We start from the raw sequence: 18027 nt of genomic DNA on the forward strand, positions 1-18027 counted from the left end.
ACATGCAGTGATGGCATGGCATATTGGTGCCGGTCTGAGCCTGGCTGCTCCACCTCCACCCCAGCTCCATGCTCACCACCCTGGGAAGGAAAGGCAAGATGGCCCATGAGGGACACTTGCAAGCAGCTCCAGGCTCAGACTGGCCCAGCTCCAATGCTGTGGCAATATGGGGAGTGAACCAGTGGATGGAAGACCTCTCTTTATTTCTGCCTTCAAGTGAATAAACAAATCTTGAGAATTAAAAATGTAAATGTTTGTGTATGTAGGAGTACAGACCAAAAGAGAGTTAAGCAACTGTGGCAATATATGAATTATTATATCTATAAAGGGTTTAATAATTGTGATTACAATCTCTTTTTCTAACTTTTCTGTATGTTTGGAAGTATGGCAGATTATGTGAGACTACAACTTACAGAAAATATGAGAAGGCCAGGTTACTTTTCACTAAGTTTTTCTTTGTAGCAGCTTCCTTCTGATAGCTTTTTACAGGTATAAACTGTACCCTCCGACCTTCAATGTTTTAGATAGGTAAAGATCGCGGAACAAATCTTCAAGAAAGAACAAGCCCTTTGTGAAGCTTGATTTCGCATTACACCAACGTAGCCAGGATGATCCAAATGAGCTTCCTAACTTTAGGAGCAATGGCTCTGACGAGCAGATCTTACTCCCTTTAGAACTTCTTAGAGAAACTCAGGGGTGATAAAACAAAAAGTCCTCCCTCCCGGAAAAAAAGCAAATACATCCCAAACTTTGCACACAATTTCACTAAGTTCTCCAGCTCATATAGCTAAGACCCAAGAACTTTAATCGCTCTTTTCTGACTTACTGAGGATACTAAAGATGAGCAAGGTATTGCACACAGAACTTAAATTTGAAACATTTTCCGGCAAAGTAAGCTGCTTTTTGATATGCGTAAGACTTCCGTAAATTTTCTATTACTTGAAGGTAAAGGGGTTAAGGAAAGAAAGGTACAAAAAGTCACATGTGAGCACATTTTCAAATCGAGCCCTTCCGTTTCCTACAGAAAACCCCAATTCTTGAACAGGAACAAACGTGTTTCCACCGGCTACGGAGCTGCCGCTGAGTGTCTTCTATTTGGACAGCAGCACTCCAACCCCTGCCCTTCGCGACTTCCCCCTGCTGACGCACAAAGGCGCACAGCCAATGGCACAGCCACGGATTCCCCGAACGGGGCTGTGGGTATTGTAGTCCTGCTCACACGCGCATATGAAGAAGGTTGCGGTGATTTAAAGGGGCCGCAGAAGACTCCGTTGCTTAGTATACAGAACATCAGTGCTTTCTGATCCTTAGCAAAAAAATAAGACGAAGCTTACTGAAACAGAGTCGGAAGACGTTCCTTGAACTACAATCCCAGAGTGCCTTGCGCCCCAGCAGCTGTGTGGCCACCGCGCCTGCGCCCGGTGCAGCCGGTTACTCGCGTCCAGAGGCTGCAGTGTCCGGTGGGTCGCAGAGACCTCGGCCAAGGATCGACTGTCACTGCGACAGGGGCGCGAGGAAAAGATGTGGGTTTTTGGTTACGGGTCCCTGATCTGGAAGGTGGACTTTCCCTACCAGGACAAGCTGGTTGGATACATCACAGACTACAGCAGGCGCTTCTGGCAGGGCAGCACGGACCACCGTGGGGTCCCCGGCAAGGTGAGGCACTAGCCAGATCCCCCCACTTGATGCCCCGAGTGCGTCCCCCTCCTCCGGGCCCAGGGCTCGGGACCCACACCCCCTGCACTCCTGGTGGCCGATCACGTGGGCTGGGGGCTAACGTAGCCGCGGGCATCTCCCTCGGCCACCCGCCCTGCACCCCTCCCAAGACCCTTAAGATGCCAGCGGCTAGTTTATTGAGGGAGACAGAAGACACAGAACAAGGCTCATGTTCTGGGAGGGGACTCCAACTGTTGGCAGCCTCTGCCAATTAAAAAAAGAAAGAAAGAAAAAGAAAAAAAAAAACTGGCCGTGAGATGGTTTTCGTGTTACTTAAGTGAACTATTAAGATCAACTTGCAAATTCAGCGTCTTAGCAATTACATTTGTTGGCAAGTCTGCATGCTGGCCAACTTTGATTAGTTTCAATTTAAACATGCTTGTTACTTCCAGCATTTCAGTGTATCTTTCTAAAGATGTTATTTTATAACACCTAAAAGTTAATGGAAGAACGGCTTCCAAAATGCTCTCGGATTGCTAAACTCACTCTGGTCGCTTGTGTTGTCAGATATTAACGTAGCTGAATGAAGTTCCTGGCCTGTTACAAGAGTAACACAGTGCCACACCAACATTATTTTAATATCCTTTCTCCAAGATTTTCTAAAATCAGAAATGTGACCTGTAAATTCTTTGATACGGTTTTCAGTCATTCGTACTTTGTATGACATTTTTCTCAAACAAGTGGTCCAAAAAATTAGTAGCAGTTTATTGCTTATGCACATCAACTTTGTACTGATTACAAAACAAACCGTAAAGAAACTCAAACTTGTGGTAATTAAGAATTTTGACAACTTATTTAAGCTCCTTTCAGAGAAGTAAGATTTTTTTCTTATTGCTTGTATGTCTCTAACATATTCCAAGGATTTACATGTACTTCGTTAGTCGTTTTAGAAAAGAAATTAATACTGGCCCAAAAATACCATCTAAAATGCTAGCAATTAGCAGGAAGAAAAAGGGCTAATTCCAAAGACAACGCCTGCAGTCATGCAAAGGGGAAGAAGTAAAAAGTCTGTAAAATACTTGGAACATACTCATAAAGAGAATTAAACTATGAGTTAGAAACCATTCTGCCTCACCTACAGTTGGTCAAGAAAGAATTTGGCTTTAGGGCAGTCACTTGCCCACTGGGATGTGGATAGATGAAATGACTTGAAAAGGGGATGTTGGGGATATTGACTTAGGGCAAATGCACATTGTCAGTTATCTTCCAGATTAAGAACTAAACTAAAATGACTTTTATCTGTTTTGATAGAGGCCATTCTTAAAAGAAAAACCTTAGCCCAGGTTCCAATTTCAATGACTAGTAAATATTTATGTATATGGTTATAAAAGCACATTTTACTACTGTAGTCTTAACCAAAATATGTTTATTACATAGAACACTGAGAGGTGCATGCTTCAAGAAAGACTGATTTAAAAAAAAAAAAAAACTGTCAACATGACAGTACAGGATTCTTTCAAAGGAGAAGGGAACCTAAAAGCTAGTACGTCTGTATTTTACTGATGTATTAGAATGGAAATTTAGAGAGGAAATGTACATTGGCTGTTTTACACCTAAGTTTGGTTCAAAGAATCCACCCAAGAAAATTAACGGAAAACTTAAATACTAAACATTTTTACTGTTCGATTACCAAAAAAAAAATTTTTTTTTACTTCACATTAAATGCAATCCTAACCTTATATAAATAATAACTGTTTTGACAAACAAAAGGTTCCTAGAATTGCTGACACATTAGAGGAAAGACTCAGATACAAGTCAGGATATATTTTTAAAAACACCTGTTTGTTTACAACATACCTCAGTAGTAAGTTAGTAATCAGAAATACACCATTTTAATATACAAATGTTAGGCTTATTTCTTCAGTGTATAATACTATATCTGTGGGAAAAAATGCAGAACCTGTTTGTCTTTTTAGTCTAATTAAACTTTAATTTCTCCCTAGAGAAATGCAGGTTCTGCATTTTTCCCACAGATACCATATTACACACCAAGAAACAACTTTTGGGTGCAATTAGTTTATTCCTCGGCTTTGACTTTTTCAAGGTTATGATAAACCACAGAATACACTGAAAATCCTTTCACAAGTTAACTGCAAACCTTACTGATTTCTTTCCACTTTTTATAATTCACAAACATTTATATATGGGTACCTAATAGTCTTCCCCTGTTGTTTTTCAGAGATACATTGCCTGTGCCATCTGTAGTCTTGATTCGCCCCCAAAGTGGAGTCCGCAGTTCTTTCCCTGAACTCTAATTGCTTGTTTTGTTCATTTCCCCTGTAGCACTTATCATGCACTTTTGTTTGCATAGTTGTGTTCCACTTACTTAGGTGCTCACTAGTCATTGTTGAGAGAAACAAGAAAGGTAGTGAAGTCCTGGACTTTGGTGGTGGCAGGCAGAACAGAAAACAAGGTGTGTGCAGGGAATTATTTTAAGGGGGAAATAGCTGGTATCTGGGCTTATGAAGAAATAAATGTGAACTATGGGCACTATTAATATGTAGATTTTGCTATTCATAAATTTGACTTGGAAATATTTTCTAAAAAGCTTAAGTTGTACATAACATATGTTGTGAAAAACATTGTAAATGTGTAAAGGCACTTAGATTTTTTTTGTTTTTGAAACTGAAGAAGTATCTTTCAATATGAATGGGATTGGAGAATGTTTTGAAATACAACCCATCATGGGCATTTTCACTGGGTTGTAAGTAATACTTCTCATTTGGAAAATCTGGAATTTTAGCAAATATTCATAATTATCTCATATTAAACATGTTTATTTTTGAAATTGTAGTACTTTCTGCTTGATCTGTGAAAAATCACATTCAAATAAAATTCTTATTTTTGTTGAGTCTGTTTTGTAAATTCTGAGATTTGAATAATCAAACTATAGAGGGAATGGGTTAGCAATGTAAGTATACCAAGCCATCCAGATAATCTTGTTAAAAAAAAAAACCTTCCTTTCAGGAAAATAACCCCAATAAAACTATAACAATCTGTTTTCCAAGAGAAATAACATGAATTTTACTTACAGTTGATGCTTCCATTTGCCTTTCACGTAAGACAAACACTGCTGTGTGGTTTTGAATATACCATTTTCAGTGGACATAATATACCTAAGATTTGCACATCGAAGAAAATCTTTTAGAAAGAGATTGACAGTGAATAAGGTAAATTCTCATAATTCAGTTTAAACTTTATAAATAAAGACTTTTTTTTTAAAAAAGAGATGCTTCTTTGAGCAAAAGCAATTACACTCTTCCATGTCAAAAGTAATTGCTAATGCTCAGTTACTTAAAGAACTTTATTTAATTTTTAAAAATGGTTTTATCTCTTTTACAACAGCCTGGAAGAGTTGTGACTCTTGTGGAAGATCCTGGGGTAGGTTTTTTTACTATTATTTTCACATAATCTATAATCATATAAAGTGTTGCAATTTTCTCAGTTTTAGTTATCACCGAAGTTTGGTTCAGAATTATCACTGACACTTTAAACTGCACTTATGTCTATACTCTCCAACTCTGGTGTTTTTTCAGGCTTTCTTTATTTTATAGGTTTTTTGCTTTGTTTTGTTTGTATCTGGCAAAGAGGCCAGTGGGAAAAGCTAGAATGAGTGCACAGCAGTTCACTCATACAACCTAACAGGCCTTAGTCTTGTTTGTTGTTCTTTCAGATTTTGTTAACCAAGGATACTGTGTTCTGCTCTGACATTAGCAGAGACGGCTCTGAGGCAGACTTCACCAAGAAGCCAGGAGGGTCCCTAAAGCTCCCCTGCATATCTGCGAGGAGTCTAATATTTTCAGTGGAAATCCAACTAAGGAGTTCTTTCTGAATTGCTTAATTTTATCAATAGCTACTGTCCTTTGGAAACAGAAAGAATTAACTTTTGACAGTCCTCAGTTTTGTAAGTGGTTTTAACTATTTTACTTGAGTGCAGATTCAAAATTTAATATTATGAAATTAAAGCTTCCACTTAATAAAAAAATTTGACACACTAAAATCATAGCATGTAAGTAGCGAATACAGGAAATGCACTCATTTCACAATAGCAAAAGCATCTATAAGAACAGCTTTAAACAGCTAACTCTAACTACTAATCAATCCAGTTAACAAACAGAATTTGATTTCTGTATAATTAATAACCAAGAAAGCCAAATATTTTTCACCTCCATCTCATTAGTCTAAAGAAAAAAAAACTAATTTTTTAAAACGTTTCAAAGTATGCTTATGATACACAGAAATTATTTTTTGTCACACTGAGTATTTTCAAATGCTGATTTCCTTCAGTGTTTCACATGCATCTCTTCAGTGCACTTAAACAAAACAAGATACTCTCTTAGAGCACAACATCTTTAACAAAGTAGCCTTATAAACATTAAATAGTGTATTCTTTCCACTTTTTAACAGGGTTGTGTATGGGGTGTTGCTTACAAACTGCCAGCAGGAAAGGAAAATGAAGTAAAAGCATACCTTGACTTCAGAGAGAAAGGAGGCTACAGGACCACAACCGTGAATTTCTACCCAAAAGATCCCACAACAAAACCATTCAGTGTGTTGTTATATATTGGAACATGTGATAACCCTAATTATCTTGGTCCTGCACCACTGGAAGACATTGCTGAACAAATTTTTAACGCAGCTGGTCCAAGTGGAAGAAATACAGAATATCTTTTTGAACTTGCAAATTCTGTGAGGAACCTTGTTCCCGAAGATGCAGATGAGCATCTTTTCTCTTTGGAAAAATTAGTAAAGGAACGCTTGGAGAGGAAACAGAACGTCAACTGCATATAAAGGCCTAATCACTGACCTTTTCCAAACAATACCTTTTAGTCTTCAGATAATAATTTCTATTTATAGTGGCAATATGAAGTGGAATGTGTTTACATGAATGTCTTATTATTTTTAATGTTGTGGCTAAGGTATCCTCTAAATTTATACCTTAACTGAAGGTATCTGAAACACAAAGAGGGAAATTCAAGCTTAATATAATTTCCTAATTATATGATATTGAACAATTACTCATTAGAAATCAATTCTTTAGGAAAATACAGTGAAGGATTCAGTTCAGTCTTGTTTTTATCAGAGTAAATATAATTCATTTGTTCCATGTCACAATAGTATTTTAAAGTTATAGAACATTAAATGATCAATAAATAAAATTATACCTGCAAAACAATTCTATATAATTTTATAACCATGGTTCAGAATATACAAGCTGAAAATAATAGAGATATAAGCAATACAGACAGATTTCAGCCTTGATTGTGAATTTCTTTGTTATCTGGATATTAAGATTCAAATTTAAGCCAAAAGTGGAATTTTTAACATTAAAAATGTTCCTTAGAATATAATGTTCTATATTGATCTTTTTTTGAATAAATGCATTTTGTTATGTGAAGGGCAGGGAACTTATCAAACTAAAGAGCACAAATTATACAATCATTTGTATTAATGATATAATGGCATTCGTTTATATTACTGTTAGCACTAAAGCTGAAAAAAAGATCTTGACATCACTAATTAATGGAAATAAATATATAAGTGGTCATGGAAAATGCATATTATGAAGGAGTTATGTTTGGGAGTAAGCCCTGGAAGGAGCAGCGAAGAGGCCACGTGGGATACCTGAACCCTGGCTCCAGTGCCACAGGCTGAGTCCACCTGTGCTGCTGATCCAGCCTCCTGCTCAGGGATGCCCTGAGAGGCAGCAGATGAAGCTCTATGTACTTCTGCCCCCCACACACGGGAGTCCTGCAGGGAGTTTCTGGTCCCTTGTTTTAGCTTGATCAAGTCCCAGCTGTTACAGGAATGTGAAGAATGAGTCAGAATATAGAAGACCCTGTATGTGTCTTTCAAATAAATAAAGAATATTTAAATTATGTGTGAATTTCAAGCTTTTTTTTCTTCAAAATAAACATGTCTTCTAATTCTATTACCTGTGAATTTTTTTCATGTTATGATTATCATCTTTTTAAAGATTTTTCTTAATTGGAAAGCCAGATACACAGAGAGGAAGAGAGACCAAGTTTTCCATCCCTTGATTCAATCCCCATGTGGCTGCAATAGCAGAAGCTGCACCAATCCGAAGCCAAGATTCAGGAGCTTATTCTGGTTCTCCCATGCAAGTGCAGGGTCCCAAGGCTTTGGGCTGTCCCTGATGGTTTTCCCAGGCCACAAGCAGGGAGCTGGATAGGAGGTAGGGCTGCCGGGATTAGAACCTGCACCTATATGGGATTCTGGTACGTGCAAGGCAAGGACTTCAGTCACTAGGCTACCACACCAGGCCCTATTATTATCATTTTATGAAACAGTTCCATAGGCCCTAGGATTTCCCCTACCTTCTCCCCAAATCTCCCCCCGCCAGTTCCTCCATATCATTACAACAGCACAGTTTGTCATAAAGAGTCATAAATCTATCATTGTGGGCATGGACAATGGCAGAGTCCAGCATCCCACTGTCAAGACACATCCAAGAGTTCTACTGATAGTCCATCCACAGTCTGGAAGTAAAGATGCACACTGCATCGTATCCTCACATCTGGACATGTCAGTCATCCAGAGCTCTATCTGGGATTCCCACAAAAGTGGAACAGGCCATGGGATTGGGTCATTTCAGCTGCCTTCCCAGGAACATTAGTAGGGAGCGTCATCAGGACTCTGATAATGGGATGCAGGTGTTACAAGTAGCAGCTTAAACCAACACACCACAACACCAACCTTAGGGCCCCCAAAACTTAATTTCAAAACCCCTTCCCTAAATTCCACCCTAATTACTAGAACCAGTAAACTAAGAGTCGAGTTCTTCAGAGTACAAATACTGGCTAGGTGGGAGGTCTTAGGGATCCTAGACCTAAGCTTAAACCATACACTCAGAAAGCATAAGTTTAACATGTCACTAATGGGAGGGATTTTCCTTGAAATAGGCGTTTCTGCTGTTCCAAACAACTCTTACAGTTCACCTCCCTCTACTAAACAACACACTCTTCAACTTGCCAACCACATCTAGACACCAATTCCAAACCTAAAAAAGCTATGTAGGGGGCCTGACGCAGTAGCCTAGTGGTTAAACTCCTTGCCTTGCAAGCACTGGGATCCCATATGGGCACTGGTTCTGATCTCGACAGCCCTGCTTGCCATCCAGCTCCCTGCTTGTGGCCTGGGAAAGCACTCATAGACAGCTGGAGACCTTGAAGCCCTGTACCCACGTGGCAGACCAGGAGGGGGCTCCTGGCTCCTGGCTTTGGATTGGTGCAGCTCTGGCCGTTGCAGATACTTGGGAAGTAAACTGGTGTGCGGAAGATCTTCCTGTCTCTCCTCTTCTCTGTATATCTGACTTTCCAGTAAAAATAAGTAAATCTTAAAAAACAATTTAGGGGCTAGTGTGGGACTCAACAGGCTAATCTTTCACATGCAAGCACCAGCATCCCAGTTAGGTTCCAATTTGTGTCCCAGCAGTTCCACATCTATCTGCTTGTGGCCTGGGAAAGCAGTTGAGGATGGCCCAAAGCCTTGGGACCCTGCACCCATGTGGGAGAACTGGAAGAAGCTCCTGGCTTCAGATAAGGTCAGCTCTAGCCATTACAGCCACTTTGGGAATAAACCAGTGGATGGAACTTTCTCTCTGTAAATTTTCCTTTCCAATCAAAATAAATTAAACTTTAAAAAGAAGAAAAAGAGAAAATTTTAAATAATCACAGCTTTTAAAGATGTCAGAAGCAGGAAAAAATGAAAAATTACAACAGGGCTGAAGGAAGCAGTTATTTCTTTTAAAAAGACAAATTTAACTTAAAAAATGTTATCCTCAAAGAAGCTCATGAAGACATGGCAACCATTAAAACAGAGCCACTGAAGCAGAAGCAATGATTCAACAGGCTAAACCTCCAACTACTAGTGCCATTATCCCATATGGGCACCAATTAGTATCCCAGATGCTCCACTTCCATCCAGCTCCCTAAATAAGGTCTGGGAAAGAAAGGGAGGATGGCCTGGGTCCCTGCATCCCTGCACCCATGTGGACGACTTGGAAGAAGCTTCTGGCTCCTTGCTTCAGATCACTCATTTCTGGCCATTTGGCCATTTGGAAAGTGAACCAACGAAGGGAAGATCTTTCTTTCTGTCTCTCCTCCTCTCTGTAGATTTCCCTTACAAATAAAAATAAATATAAATTTTAAAAATAAAAATAAATTTAAAAAAAAACTGAACTGGAAACCATGGAAATAAAGACTCAAACACTAAACAAAACTCAAAAAGAGAACTAAAAGTCAAGGAAATGTTCCTTGGAATGCTCTTCCAAGCTACTTAAATTTTTCCTTGTGCTTCTTCTATTTAGAACAATCTTTCTAAGTGGTATTTTGAACAGAAAAGAGAAAACAGAACACAATCAGGAAATGCTAGAAGAAAAGCTTCCAGAAGTGAACAAACAGTATTCACAGATACCATGAAGGATTAATGAAAAAAAGCCTCACTCCTAGAACACATCATACAACTAAAGATAAAAGAATCTAGCGGTAAATCTGGCCAGTGGTTATAGTAGTGGGTGGGATGCCAGCATCCACAACCAGAGTCCCAGCTCAGCCCCCAGTTCCGGCTTCCTACTAACCACACCCTGAGAGGCAGCAGTGAGAGGGTCCCCACCACTCATTCAAGAGAACAGGAGTGAGTTCCAGGTGCCTGGCTTGCCCTGACACAGCCCTTGCTCTTGTGGGCATCTGGGAAGAGAACAGGGAAATAAAAGCTTAGGCACTCTAGCTCATTCTATGTCTTTCAAATGAATAAGTGGACGTACATATTTTTTTTAATTGATTTTTTAGAAAATATTAGGGGGCCAGGCACGATGGCACAGTGGTTAAGGTCCTCGCCTTGCACGCCCGGGATCCCATATGGGCGCTGTCTCTAATCCCGGCAGCCCTGCTTCCCTTCCAGCTCCCTGCCTGTGGCCCGGGAGGGCAGTCGAGGACGGCCCAAAGCTTTGGGACCCTGTACCCGTGTGGGAGACCTGGAAGAGGCTCCTGGCTTGGGACCGGCATAGCATTGGCCGTTGCGCTCACTTGGGGAGTGAATCATCGGACGGAAGATCTTCCTCTCTGTCTCTCCTCTCTGTATATCCGCCTTTCCAATAAAAATAAAATAACTCTTTAAAAAAAAAAGAAAATATTAGGGGAGACCAAATTTGAAAAAATTATTTTCCTAAAATGTGAGAGTAGCATTACATCTTGGGTTATACAGGAGACATAGCCACCAACGTTTCATTTTTTTAAGTACAGGCTAATTATCTTGTAGACTATGCTACATTTCGAATTTATTATTTTCTTATTGTTAGGATGCAGTTTTAGCAATTCCACTACAACGGTTTTATTGTACATCTGGAATTTTGACTACTGGCTTCTATTTCGTGTACCTAATAAACAAATTAATATTCACAATCATACCTTATACACAAGAATTTACTGGCATTTTGTCACCTATGTAGACATGCTATATTTTAGCCAAAAATCACTCAAAATCTTCCCTTTATTTTTCTTCCAAAAAGCATACATCAATCCTCTGAGGTCTTATTTTTTTACTTATCACAGAATAAATTGTATTATAAGGAGGCACTGCAAGGAAAACAATCTATACAGGAAATTAAGAGAAAAGGGCAATTACTACTATGGCAGCCTCTAGAAAAATTACTGTTCTAGAACCTCAGACTGCATTCTAGATGTTAAGTTGAAGAGGTGTCGTCCACTTTGCCATTATTACCTATGAATAACAATAATGAAATTTTAGGTAACAAAACCTTAATTTCTGGTTATCATCTCTGACTCTTTTAAATACAATCAGAATTCCTAAGTCCCTTCCCAGATGAAAATTTTGATGAATTTGACTTTTATCTTAAATCATTTTTATATTACCCTTACTAGCTATGGCAGCACTTCAAAACCGTATCTGTGGAATGAATAGCATGACAACTTGTTTGCACTCCTCAGAACAGTAGTTTATAGCTAATCATCATGAACAGCACATGAATGGCACAGGAACTCTCTGGACCAGGAAGTTCAAGACTATCCCACTATTTGAAAGAAAGCAAAGGACCAATGATATTCTCCACCCTGGGAAAGCAATTAGGCCAAAGACAGAAATTTGGAGAAAACTGGCCAAAATACACAAGACCATTCCCAATGTCATCTTCGAATGTGGATTCAGGACTCATTTTGGTGGGAGCAAGACAACTGGCTTTGCCATGGTTTCTCATTCCTTTGAGTGTACAAATGAAAATAAACCGAAGCATTGATTTTTTTTTAAATTTTATTTATTTTTATTGGAAAGTCAGATTTACAGAGAGGAGGAAAGACAAAGATCTTCCTTTTGCTGATTCACTCCCCAAATGGCCCCAACAGTCTGAGCTGAACTGATGGAAAGCCAGGAATCAAGAGCTGCTTCTGGGTCTCCCACACGGGTGCAGAGTCCCAAGTTCTTGGGCCATCCTCTACTGCTTTCCCAAGCCACATGCAGGGAGCTGAATGGGAAGTGGGGCATCTGAGATTAGAACAAAGTGCCCATACAGGATCCTAGGACATGCAAGGTGAGGACTTTGGCAGGTAGGCTACAGCACTGGACCCAAACCCAAACACTGAACTGCAAGACAGGGCCTGTATAAAAACAAAAAGATCTGAAGAAAACAGTGAAAGGAGAGCAAGAATAGAAGGAAGGAAGACCAGGGAACCGCCAAGACCAACACTGACACTGGCAAAAAGTAAGCTGAAGTTGTAAAGATTTTCAATGGCTTTAAATATAGTGATTTTGCAGATTTTTCATGGGGACTAATAAACTGTAAAAACTGTTTTAAGGGGTTGGCATCAGAGCATTGTAGGTTGTCTCTGCCTGTGGTGCTGGCATCTCATATGGGTGCCAGCTGGAATCCCAATTGCTGCACTTCCAATCCAGCTTCCTGCTTATGTGCCTAAAGTAAGCAATGGAGTAATGCCCAAGTCCTTGGGCCCCTGTACCCAAGCGGTAGACACAGAGGAAGCTCCTGGCTCCTGGCTTTGAATTGGCCCTGCTCAAGTCATTGTAGCCACTAGGGAGTGAACTAGCAGATGGAAGATCTTTCTCTGTCTTTCCTTTTTCCTCTCTCTCTAAATCTACCTTTCAAACAAAATAAAATGAAATGAAATAAAATAAACAGATTTAAATATTTCAAATATTTTTTATTTAAAGATTTGTTTATTTGAAAGACAGATTTAGAGAGAGAGAAGAAGAGGCAGAGAGGGAAAGATCTTCCATTTGCTGGTCCACTCCCCAAATTAGTCGCAAGGGCCAGTGCTGGGTTGGTCCAAACCCAGGACCAAAAAGCTCCACTTCCAATCCACTTCCCTACTAATGTTCCTGGGAAAGCAACAGAGGACAGCCCAACTGCTCGAGCCTCTGCACTCCGGTGGGAGACCTGCAAGAAGTTCATGGCTCCTAGCTTTTCCCTGGCACAGCCCTAGCTATTCCACCCATTTCGGGGAGTGAAATAGCAGACGTAAAACCTCTCTCTGTCTCTCTCTATAAATCTCACTCTCTTTGTCCCTATAATTCGCCCTTCAAATAAAATAATAAAAGTAAACCTTTTAGGGCTTCTATACCAGCCAACATTACCAGTGGCTGACAAGAGGGGCAGCAGGCAGTGAAGCCTCCTCAGGAGCAGACCAGAGCATGGCGAGATCTGTACCCAACCGCAGGCTCAATGCTTGGCGGGCTGAGCGTTCCAGAGGCATCACATTGCATTAGGGACATATGACAAGGAGTCTGAGAAAGGCCCAGAAGAGGCCTACAAGGATAAAGTACTGCTTTACAGGTATTTCCTCAGTACATACTGTACAGCACATCACTGACAAACTGGTGACAAACCTGCATTTGAGGAGTATTATTGTAAGAATAAATCAGTAAGAACACACCAACAGCCAACCCACAGTAACCATGACTTGGGGGCTGTCCAGTGCTGAAATAGCTGAACGATCCACAACTCAGAGAAAAATAAGCACACCCACAGAATATCTAGAACAACCACAAAAGAAACAAGATTACAACTAATCCTTCAAGTGAAGGCAACACTTTATATTAACAAGCAACAATAACTTCCAGTGAACAATCTCACCTAAAGGGCAAAATACAGTGCCTGATACCAATCACCTGGAAACTGAAATTTCCAAACACTTGGAGGAAGATTTCGAAATAGCTGTTTTAAGAGAACTCAATGAAATTCAAGAGAACATAGAAAGATGACTCAAAATCCAACAGAGAGTTGATAGAGAAGTGGAAGTAATTAAACAAAGTCAAGCAGAAATCTTCTAACCTAGAATACACAGTGAAATTAAAAATGTGATAGAAGGGGTTGCTCTGTATTCTAGCTGCTCTATTTCCCAGCTTCCTGTTAATACACGTAGAAAAATAGTGGGCGATAACCCAAGCACCTGGGCACTGTCACATGTTAACCAGGGATGAAATCCTGGCTCCTACCTTCAGCCTGGGACCAGTTCCAGGCCTTGCAGACATCTGGGGAGTGAACCAGAGAACAGAACACTTTCTTTCTCTCTCTCTCTCTCTCTCTCTCTCTCTCTCTCTCTCTCTCTTTCTCTTTCTCTTTCTCTTTCCCCTCCACCTCCCCATTCTGTAACCCTGACTGCCTTTCACATAAATAATGCATCTGACTGCAGATTTCTCTGAAGAAACCTTTCAGGCCAGGAGTTTATGGAATGATGCTTTCACAGTACTAAAAGCAAAAAAAAAAAATCCAAACCAGGGGCCAGACACAGTAGCCTGGTGGCTAAAGTGCTCACCTTGCACACACCGGGATCCCATATAGGCACGGGTTCTTGTTTTGGAGGCCCCATTTCCCTTCCAGCTCCCTGCTTATGGCCTGGGAAAACAGCAGAGGATAGCCCAAAGCCTTGGAGCCCTGGAACGCTGCACCCAAGCATGAGACCCAGAGGAGGCTCCTGGCTTTGGATCACCTTAGCTCTAGAGGTTGCAGCTATTTGGAGAGTGAATCAGCAGATGGAAAATCTTTCTCTCTGTCTTTCCTCCTCTCTGTCTGCCTTGCCATTAAAATGAATACACTAAAAAAAGTCTTTAAAAAACCCCAGCCAGGAATGCTGTGACCAGTAAGTATTTCCTTCAGCTATGAAGGAATAATAAAGACAATTTCAGATAAATAAAAACTGAGAGACTTATGCTAAAGGAAGTTCTTCAAATGCAAGAGACACTAACATAAGAAAGTATCAGAAGGCAGAAAACTCACTGGCATGATGCTCATTGAAAAAGGTGTGGATAAAGAAACAGTGATGCATCTACTCTATGGAATGTACTCAGCCATTAAAAAGAATGAAATTCTACCATTTGCAACAAAATGGTCTCAACTAAAGACCACTGTGCTCAGTGAAATAAGCCAATTCCAGGAGGACAAACATCATATGTTTTCTCTGATATAAGGCAAACTTCACGCAAAATACAAGATCAATGAATAAACAGGTAAACACGCATATACACACATTCATCTGGAGGAGCTGTAGAATGGAGACTAGCACTCCGAGAAATTGAGATACATTGCAGTATGCATCGCTACTCCAAAATGATGCACTCCCAAAGAAACGCTTAAATATATCCTGACAAGAGATGTTTGACGTTCCCTAATTGTCTACACCTACAATTGTCATGATACACTTAGATAGCAGAATGATGGACTTGTGACTGTTATTGAAGGGCTATACAATTGTACTAACATGGGTGGAAAAGGTGTGGCTGGGGGAGAATAAGGAAGGGTGGACTGGAAAAAACCCTGAGCCTATGGAACTGTATCATGAAAAATAACAAAAGAAAAGTCACTAGTATGAATAATTACACAAAGATATTCACAATATCCTAATGTTGCAAACATGGTATGGAAACCATCTATGTCTTTACTATAAATAATAACATATATATGGATGTAAGAAGCATTATATTCCAATGCTAAGAAAGAGGAAATGGTTAAACGGGTCAAATGTAACATCAAGAATTCAAAATACAGGGACGAATGGAATATAAATGTTCATTATTGGGATTTCTGGTTGCTGTTTTTGCCTGTCCACATATTTGTAAGTTTTTATCATTTCAAATTTGCTTGTTACATCCAAAGAGAAGTTTTATTTTGTTTTGCTTTTTGTTTTTAAGCTGCATGCTAATCATAAAGAAGGAACTTAAAACGGGGCCTGGTGTGGTGGCCTAGTGGCTAATGTCCTCGCCTTGAACATACTAGGACCCCATATGGGTGCTGGTTATAATTCCGGTAGCCCCACTTGCCATCCAGCTCCCTGCCTGTGGCCTGGGAAAGCAGTCAAGGATAACCCAAAGCCTTGGGACCCTGCACGTGCATGAGAGAGACCCGGAAGAGGCTCCTGGCTTCAGATCAGCGCAGCACTGGCCATTGCAGCCCCTTGGCGCATGAATCAGAGGACGGAAGATCTCCCTCTCTGTCTCTCCTCCTCTCTGTATATCTGACTTTGCAATTAAAAAATAATAAATCTTTAAAAAAAAAAAGAACTTAAAACAGATTTATCAAAAACAATAAGCAAGAGATCCCGCCACATGGAAGACCCAGAAACCTGGCCCAGCTCAGACCACTGCAGCCACTTAGGAAGTTAATCAGCACATAGAATAAAATGTTTCTCTCTGAATCTCAATCTCACAGTCACTCTTTCCCTGTTAGTTTGTCGTTCAAAAAGTAAAATAAATCCGAAAAAAAGAAAAATCGGTAAGGGGAAAGATAAAAGAAAAGGGAGCAAAATGAGGACAATGACAGCATGTTGTGGGTTAAACCATGCAAGCACCTGCATCCCACACAGACACCAGTTTCAGTCCAGGCTGTTCCACTTCTGATCCTGTTCCCCGTCAATGCACCCACGTGCCTGCGCAGGGGCAGGGAGCTGGGGACAGGCGGTGGGGAACACAAAGGATGCCAAATCCGCAGATGTTCCCCTGGCCGAGACCTTGCTGGCGCAGCCGCTCAGTGAGCTACGAGACGGAAGATTTCCCCCAAGGCCTCCCCCTCTTGCCACATCTCTCCATATCTCTGTCACTCTGCATTTAAACAAGCTAATAAATATTTTAAAAAGTAAAAAGGTGTATGATAGATCATACATCTCAAGTAAAATATTACTAGTTAGGGGATCTGGGAATTCTTGGTACAATTCTCACAACTTTTACGTCAGGCTGCAAATACTTCAAAATGCAAAGTAAAACAAACACGTCAGATGCCATCAGTGGGCACGGTGCTGCTTTGCGTGCCAGCACACTGCACCACCAGTTGCTCAGGAAAACCACCGGGGCATCGGGGCATCGTCACTGCCTCTTCCTGGTCCGACGAACACACCCCCGATCCGCCAGCATACTCACAAAGCTATACCTTGAAAAACATTCCAAATCAGAGTATTTCTCTACTTGTCCAGGGCTACCAGCCTCCTAAACGGTCCTCCCTGTGTCTTGCTTGCCCTGGTCGCAGAACCCATGGGCTGCTGTAACAAGTGACCACAAACTGGGGAGCACCAAGCAACAGAAACGGATGATCTCCGCAGCCGTGGAAGCCTAGGGGTCAGCAGGGCTGCTCCCTGCGCCCCGCGCCCTTCTCTCTCTCCTAGATTCTGTCTGGCTTCCTTCTGCCTGTGGTTGCCAGGCAATCTGCGGCGTGCCCAGGCTGGCAGACGCCTCTCTCCAATCTCTTCCCCCCTCCTGACACGGCCTTCTGCCCGTGGACTTCTTGTTGAAGATACTACACACTGCACTGGAGATCTAGCGGGTCACGTCAGTCTCCCGGCTCCCCCCCGACCACCTCGCACCGCCTCCCTCGCGTTTCCTGTCCGGCCACTTTCCTCTTAGACACCACGGGTCGCCCCTGGTCCCTGGGACACGGCTCTTCATCTGCCTGGGGATGTCTTCGCGGCTCCCCTCTCATCACTACCTCACAGCAGCCTCGTGGACCAAACAACAACAGGGCTGCGAGGTCCGAGTCGCCTTCCCACACCAGTGTCCTCCGCGCAGGCCAACCCTGCAGGATTCCAGCCGAGGGACACAAAGTTGCCCCAGCCTGGGTTTGTCCTTTAACGGGCGGCCTCAGTCAGGGCCGCCGAGGACTCCCCGCCAGCAGGCACAACCCGCATCCAAGAGGCGGGACAGAAGCTTCGCGCGCCAAAGACAAAGTGCTCACCGGGCGGGCGCCCCGAGGGGAGGCGCCGGAGGAGGAAAGCAGCCGCAGGGCCGCTAAGAACTCGTCGGGGCCACCTCGCCGGACGCACCACTCGGGGGTTCGAGACA

The 18027-nt window shown here is 41.6% G+C and overlaps 2 protein-coding genes and 1 pseudogene across 5 annotated transcripts in view; 2 read left to right on the forward strand and 1 right to left on the reverse strand.

Moving 5' to 3' along the window:
- ASB3 (ankyrin repeat and SOCS box containing 3) overlaps positions 1-18027 on the reverse strand; it is a 92279-nt gene that overhangs the window by 74050 nt on the left and 202 nt on the right. Inside the window, exon 1 of one of the 3 annotated variants that reach the window (XM_040993740.1) lies at positions 17921-18001. The exons of 1 other annotated variant lie outside the window; for it this stretch is intronic. The gene's annotated coding sequence lies outside the window, so the exon portion shown is untranslated. Of the gene's footprint in view, positions 1-826; positions 1076-17920; positions 18002-18027 lie in introns of those variants that run through there. One more of the 3 variants, XM_040993742.1, reaches the window with a different exon arrangement.
- Positions 1236-7595, forward strand: CHAC2 (ChaC glutathione specific gamma-glutamylcyclotransferase 2). 2 transcript variants are annotated; one of them, XM_040993751.1, is made up of 3 exons: positions 1238-1656; positions 5062-5097; positions 6124-7595. In XM_040993751.1, exons 1-3 carry the CDS (start codon positions 1522-1524, stop codon positions 6505-6507), a joined length of 555 nt encoding a protein of 184 aa, XP_040849685.1. In that variant the 5' UTR covers positions 1238-1521; the 3' UTR covers positions 6508-7595. The 2 variants fall into 2 exon arrangements, with proteins under 2 accessions (XP_040849686.1, XP_040849685.1); XM_040993752.1 differs by lacking the exon at positions 5062-5097 and having other exon boundaries at positions 1236-1656.
- Positions 11588-12608, forward strand: LOC121165191 (annotated as a pseudogene).

This window comes from Ochotona curzoniae, unplaced genomic scaffold, assembly GCF_017591425.1.
Source record: "Ochotona curzoniae isolate NIBS_2020 unplaced genomic scaffold, NIBS_Ocur_1.0 contig_883, whole genome shotgun sequence".
Lineage (NCBI taxonomy): Eukaryota > Metazoa > Chordata > Mammalia > Lagomorpha > Ochotonidae > Ochotona > Ochotona curzoniae.

Coding starts and splice junctions, on each gene's coding strand:
- CHAC2 (XM_040993751.1), top strand. CDS start 1,522: ATGTGGGTTTTTGGTTACGGGTCCCTGATCTGGAAGGTGGACTTTCCC. Junction 1,657..5,061: donor ACCGTGGGGTCCCCGGCAAG/GTGAGGCACTAG, acceptor CTTTTACAACAG/CCTGGAAGAGTTGTGACTCT. Junction 5,098..6,123: donor CTCTTGTGGAAGATCCTGGG/GTAGGTTTTTTT, acceptor ACTTTTTAACAG/GGTTGTGTATGGGGTGTTGC.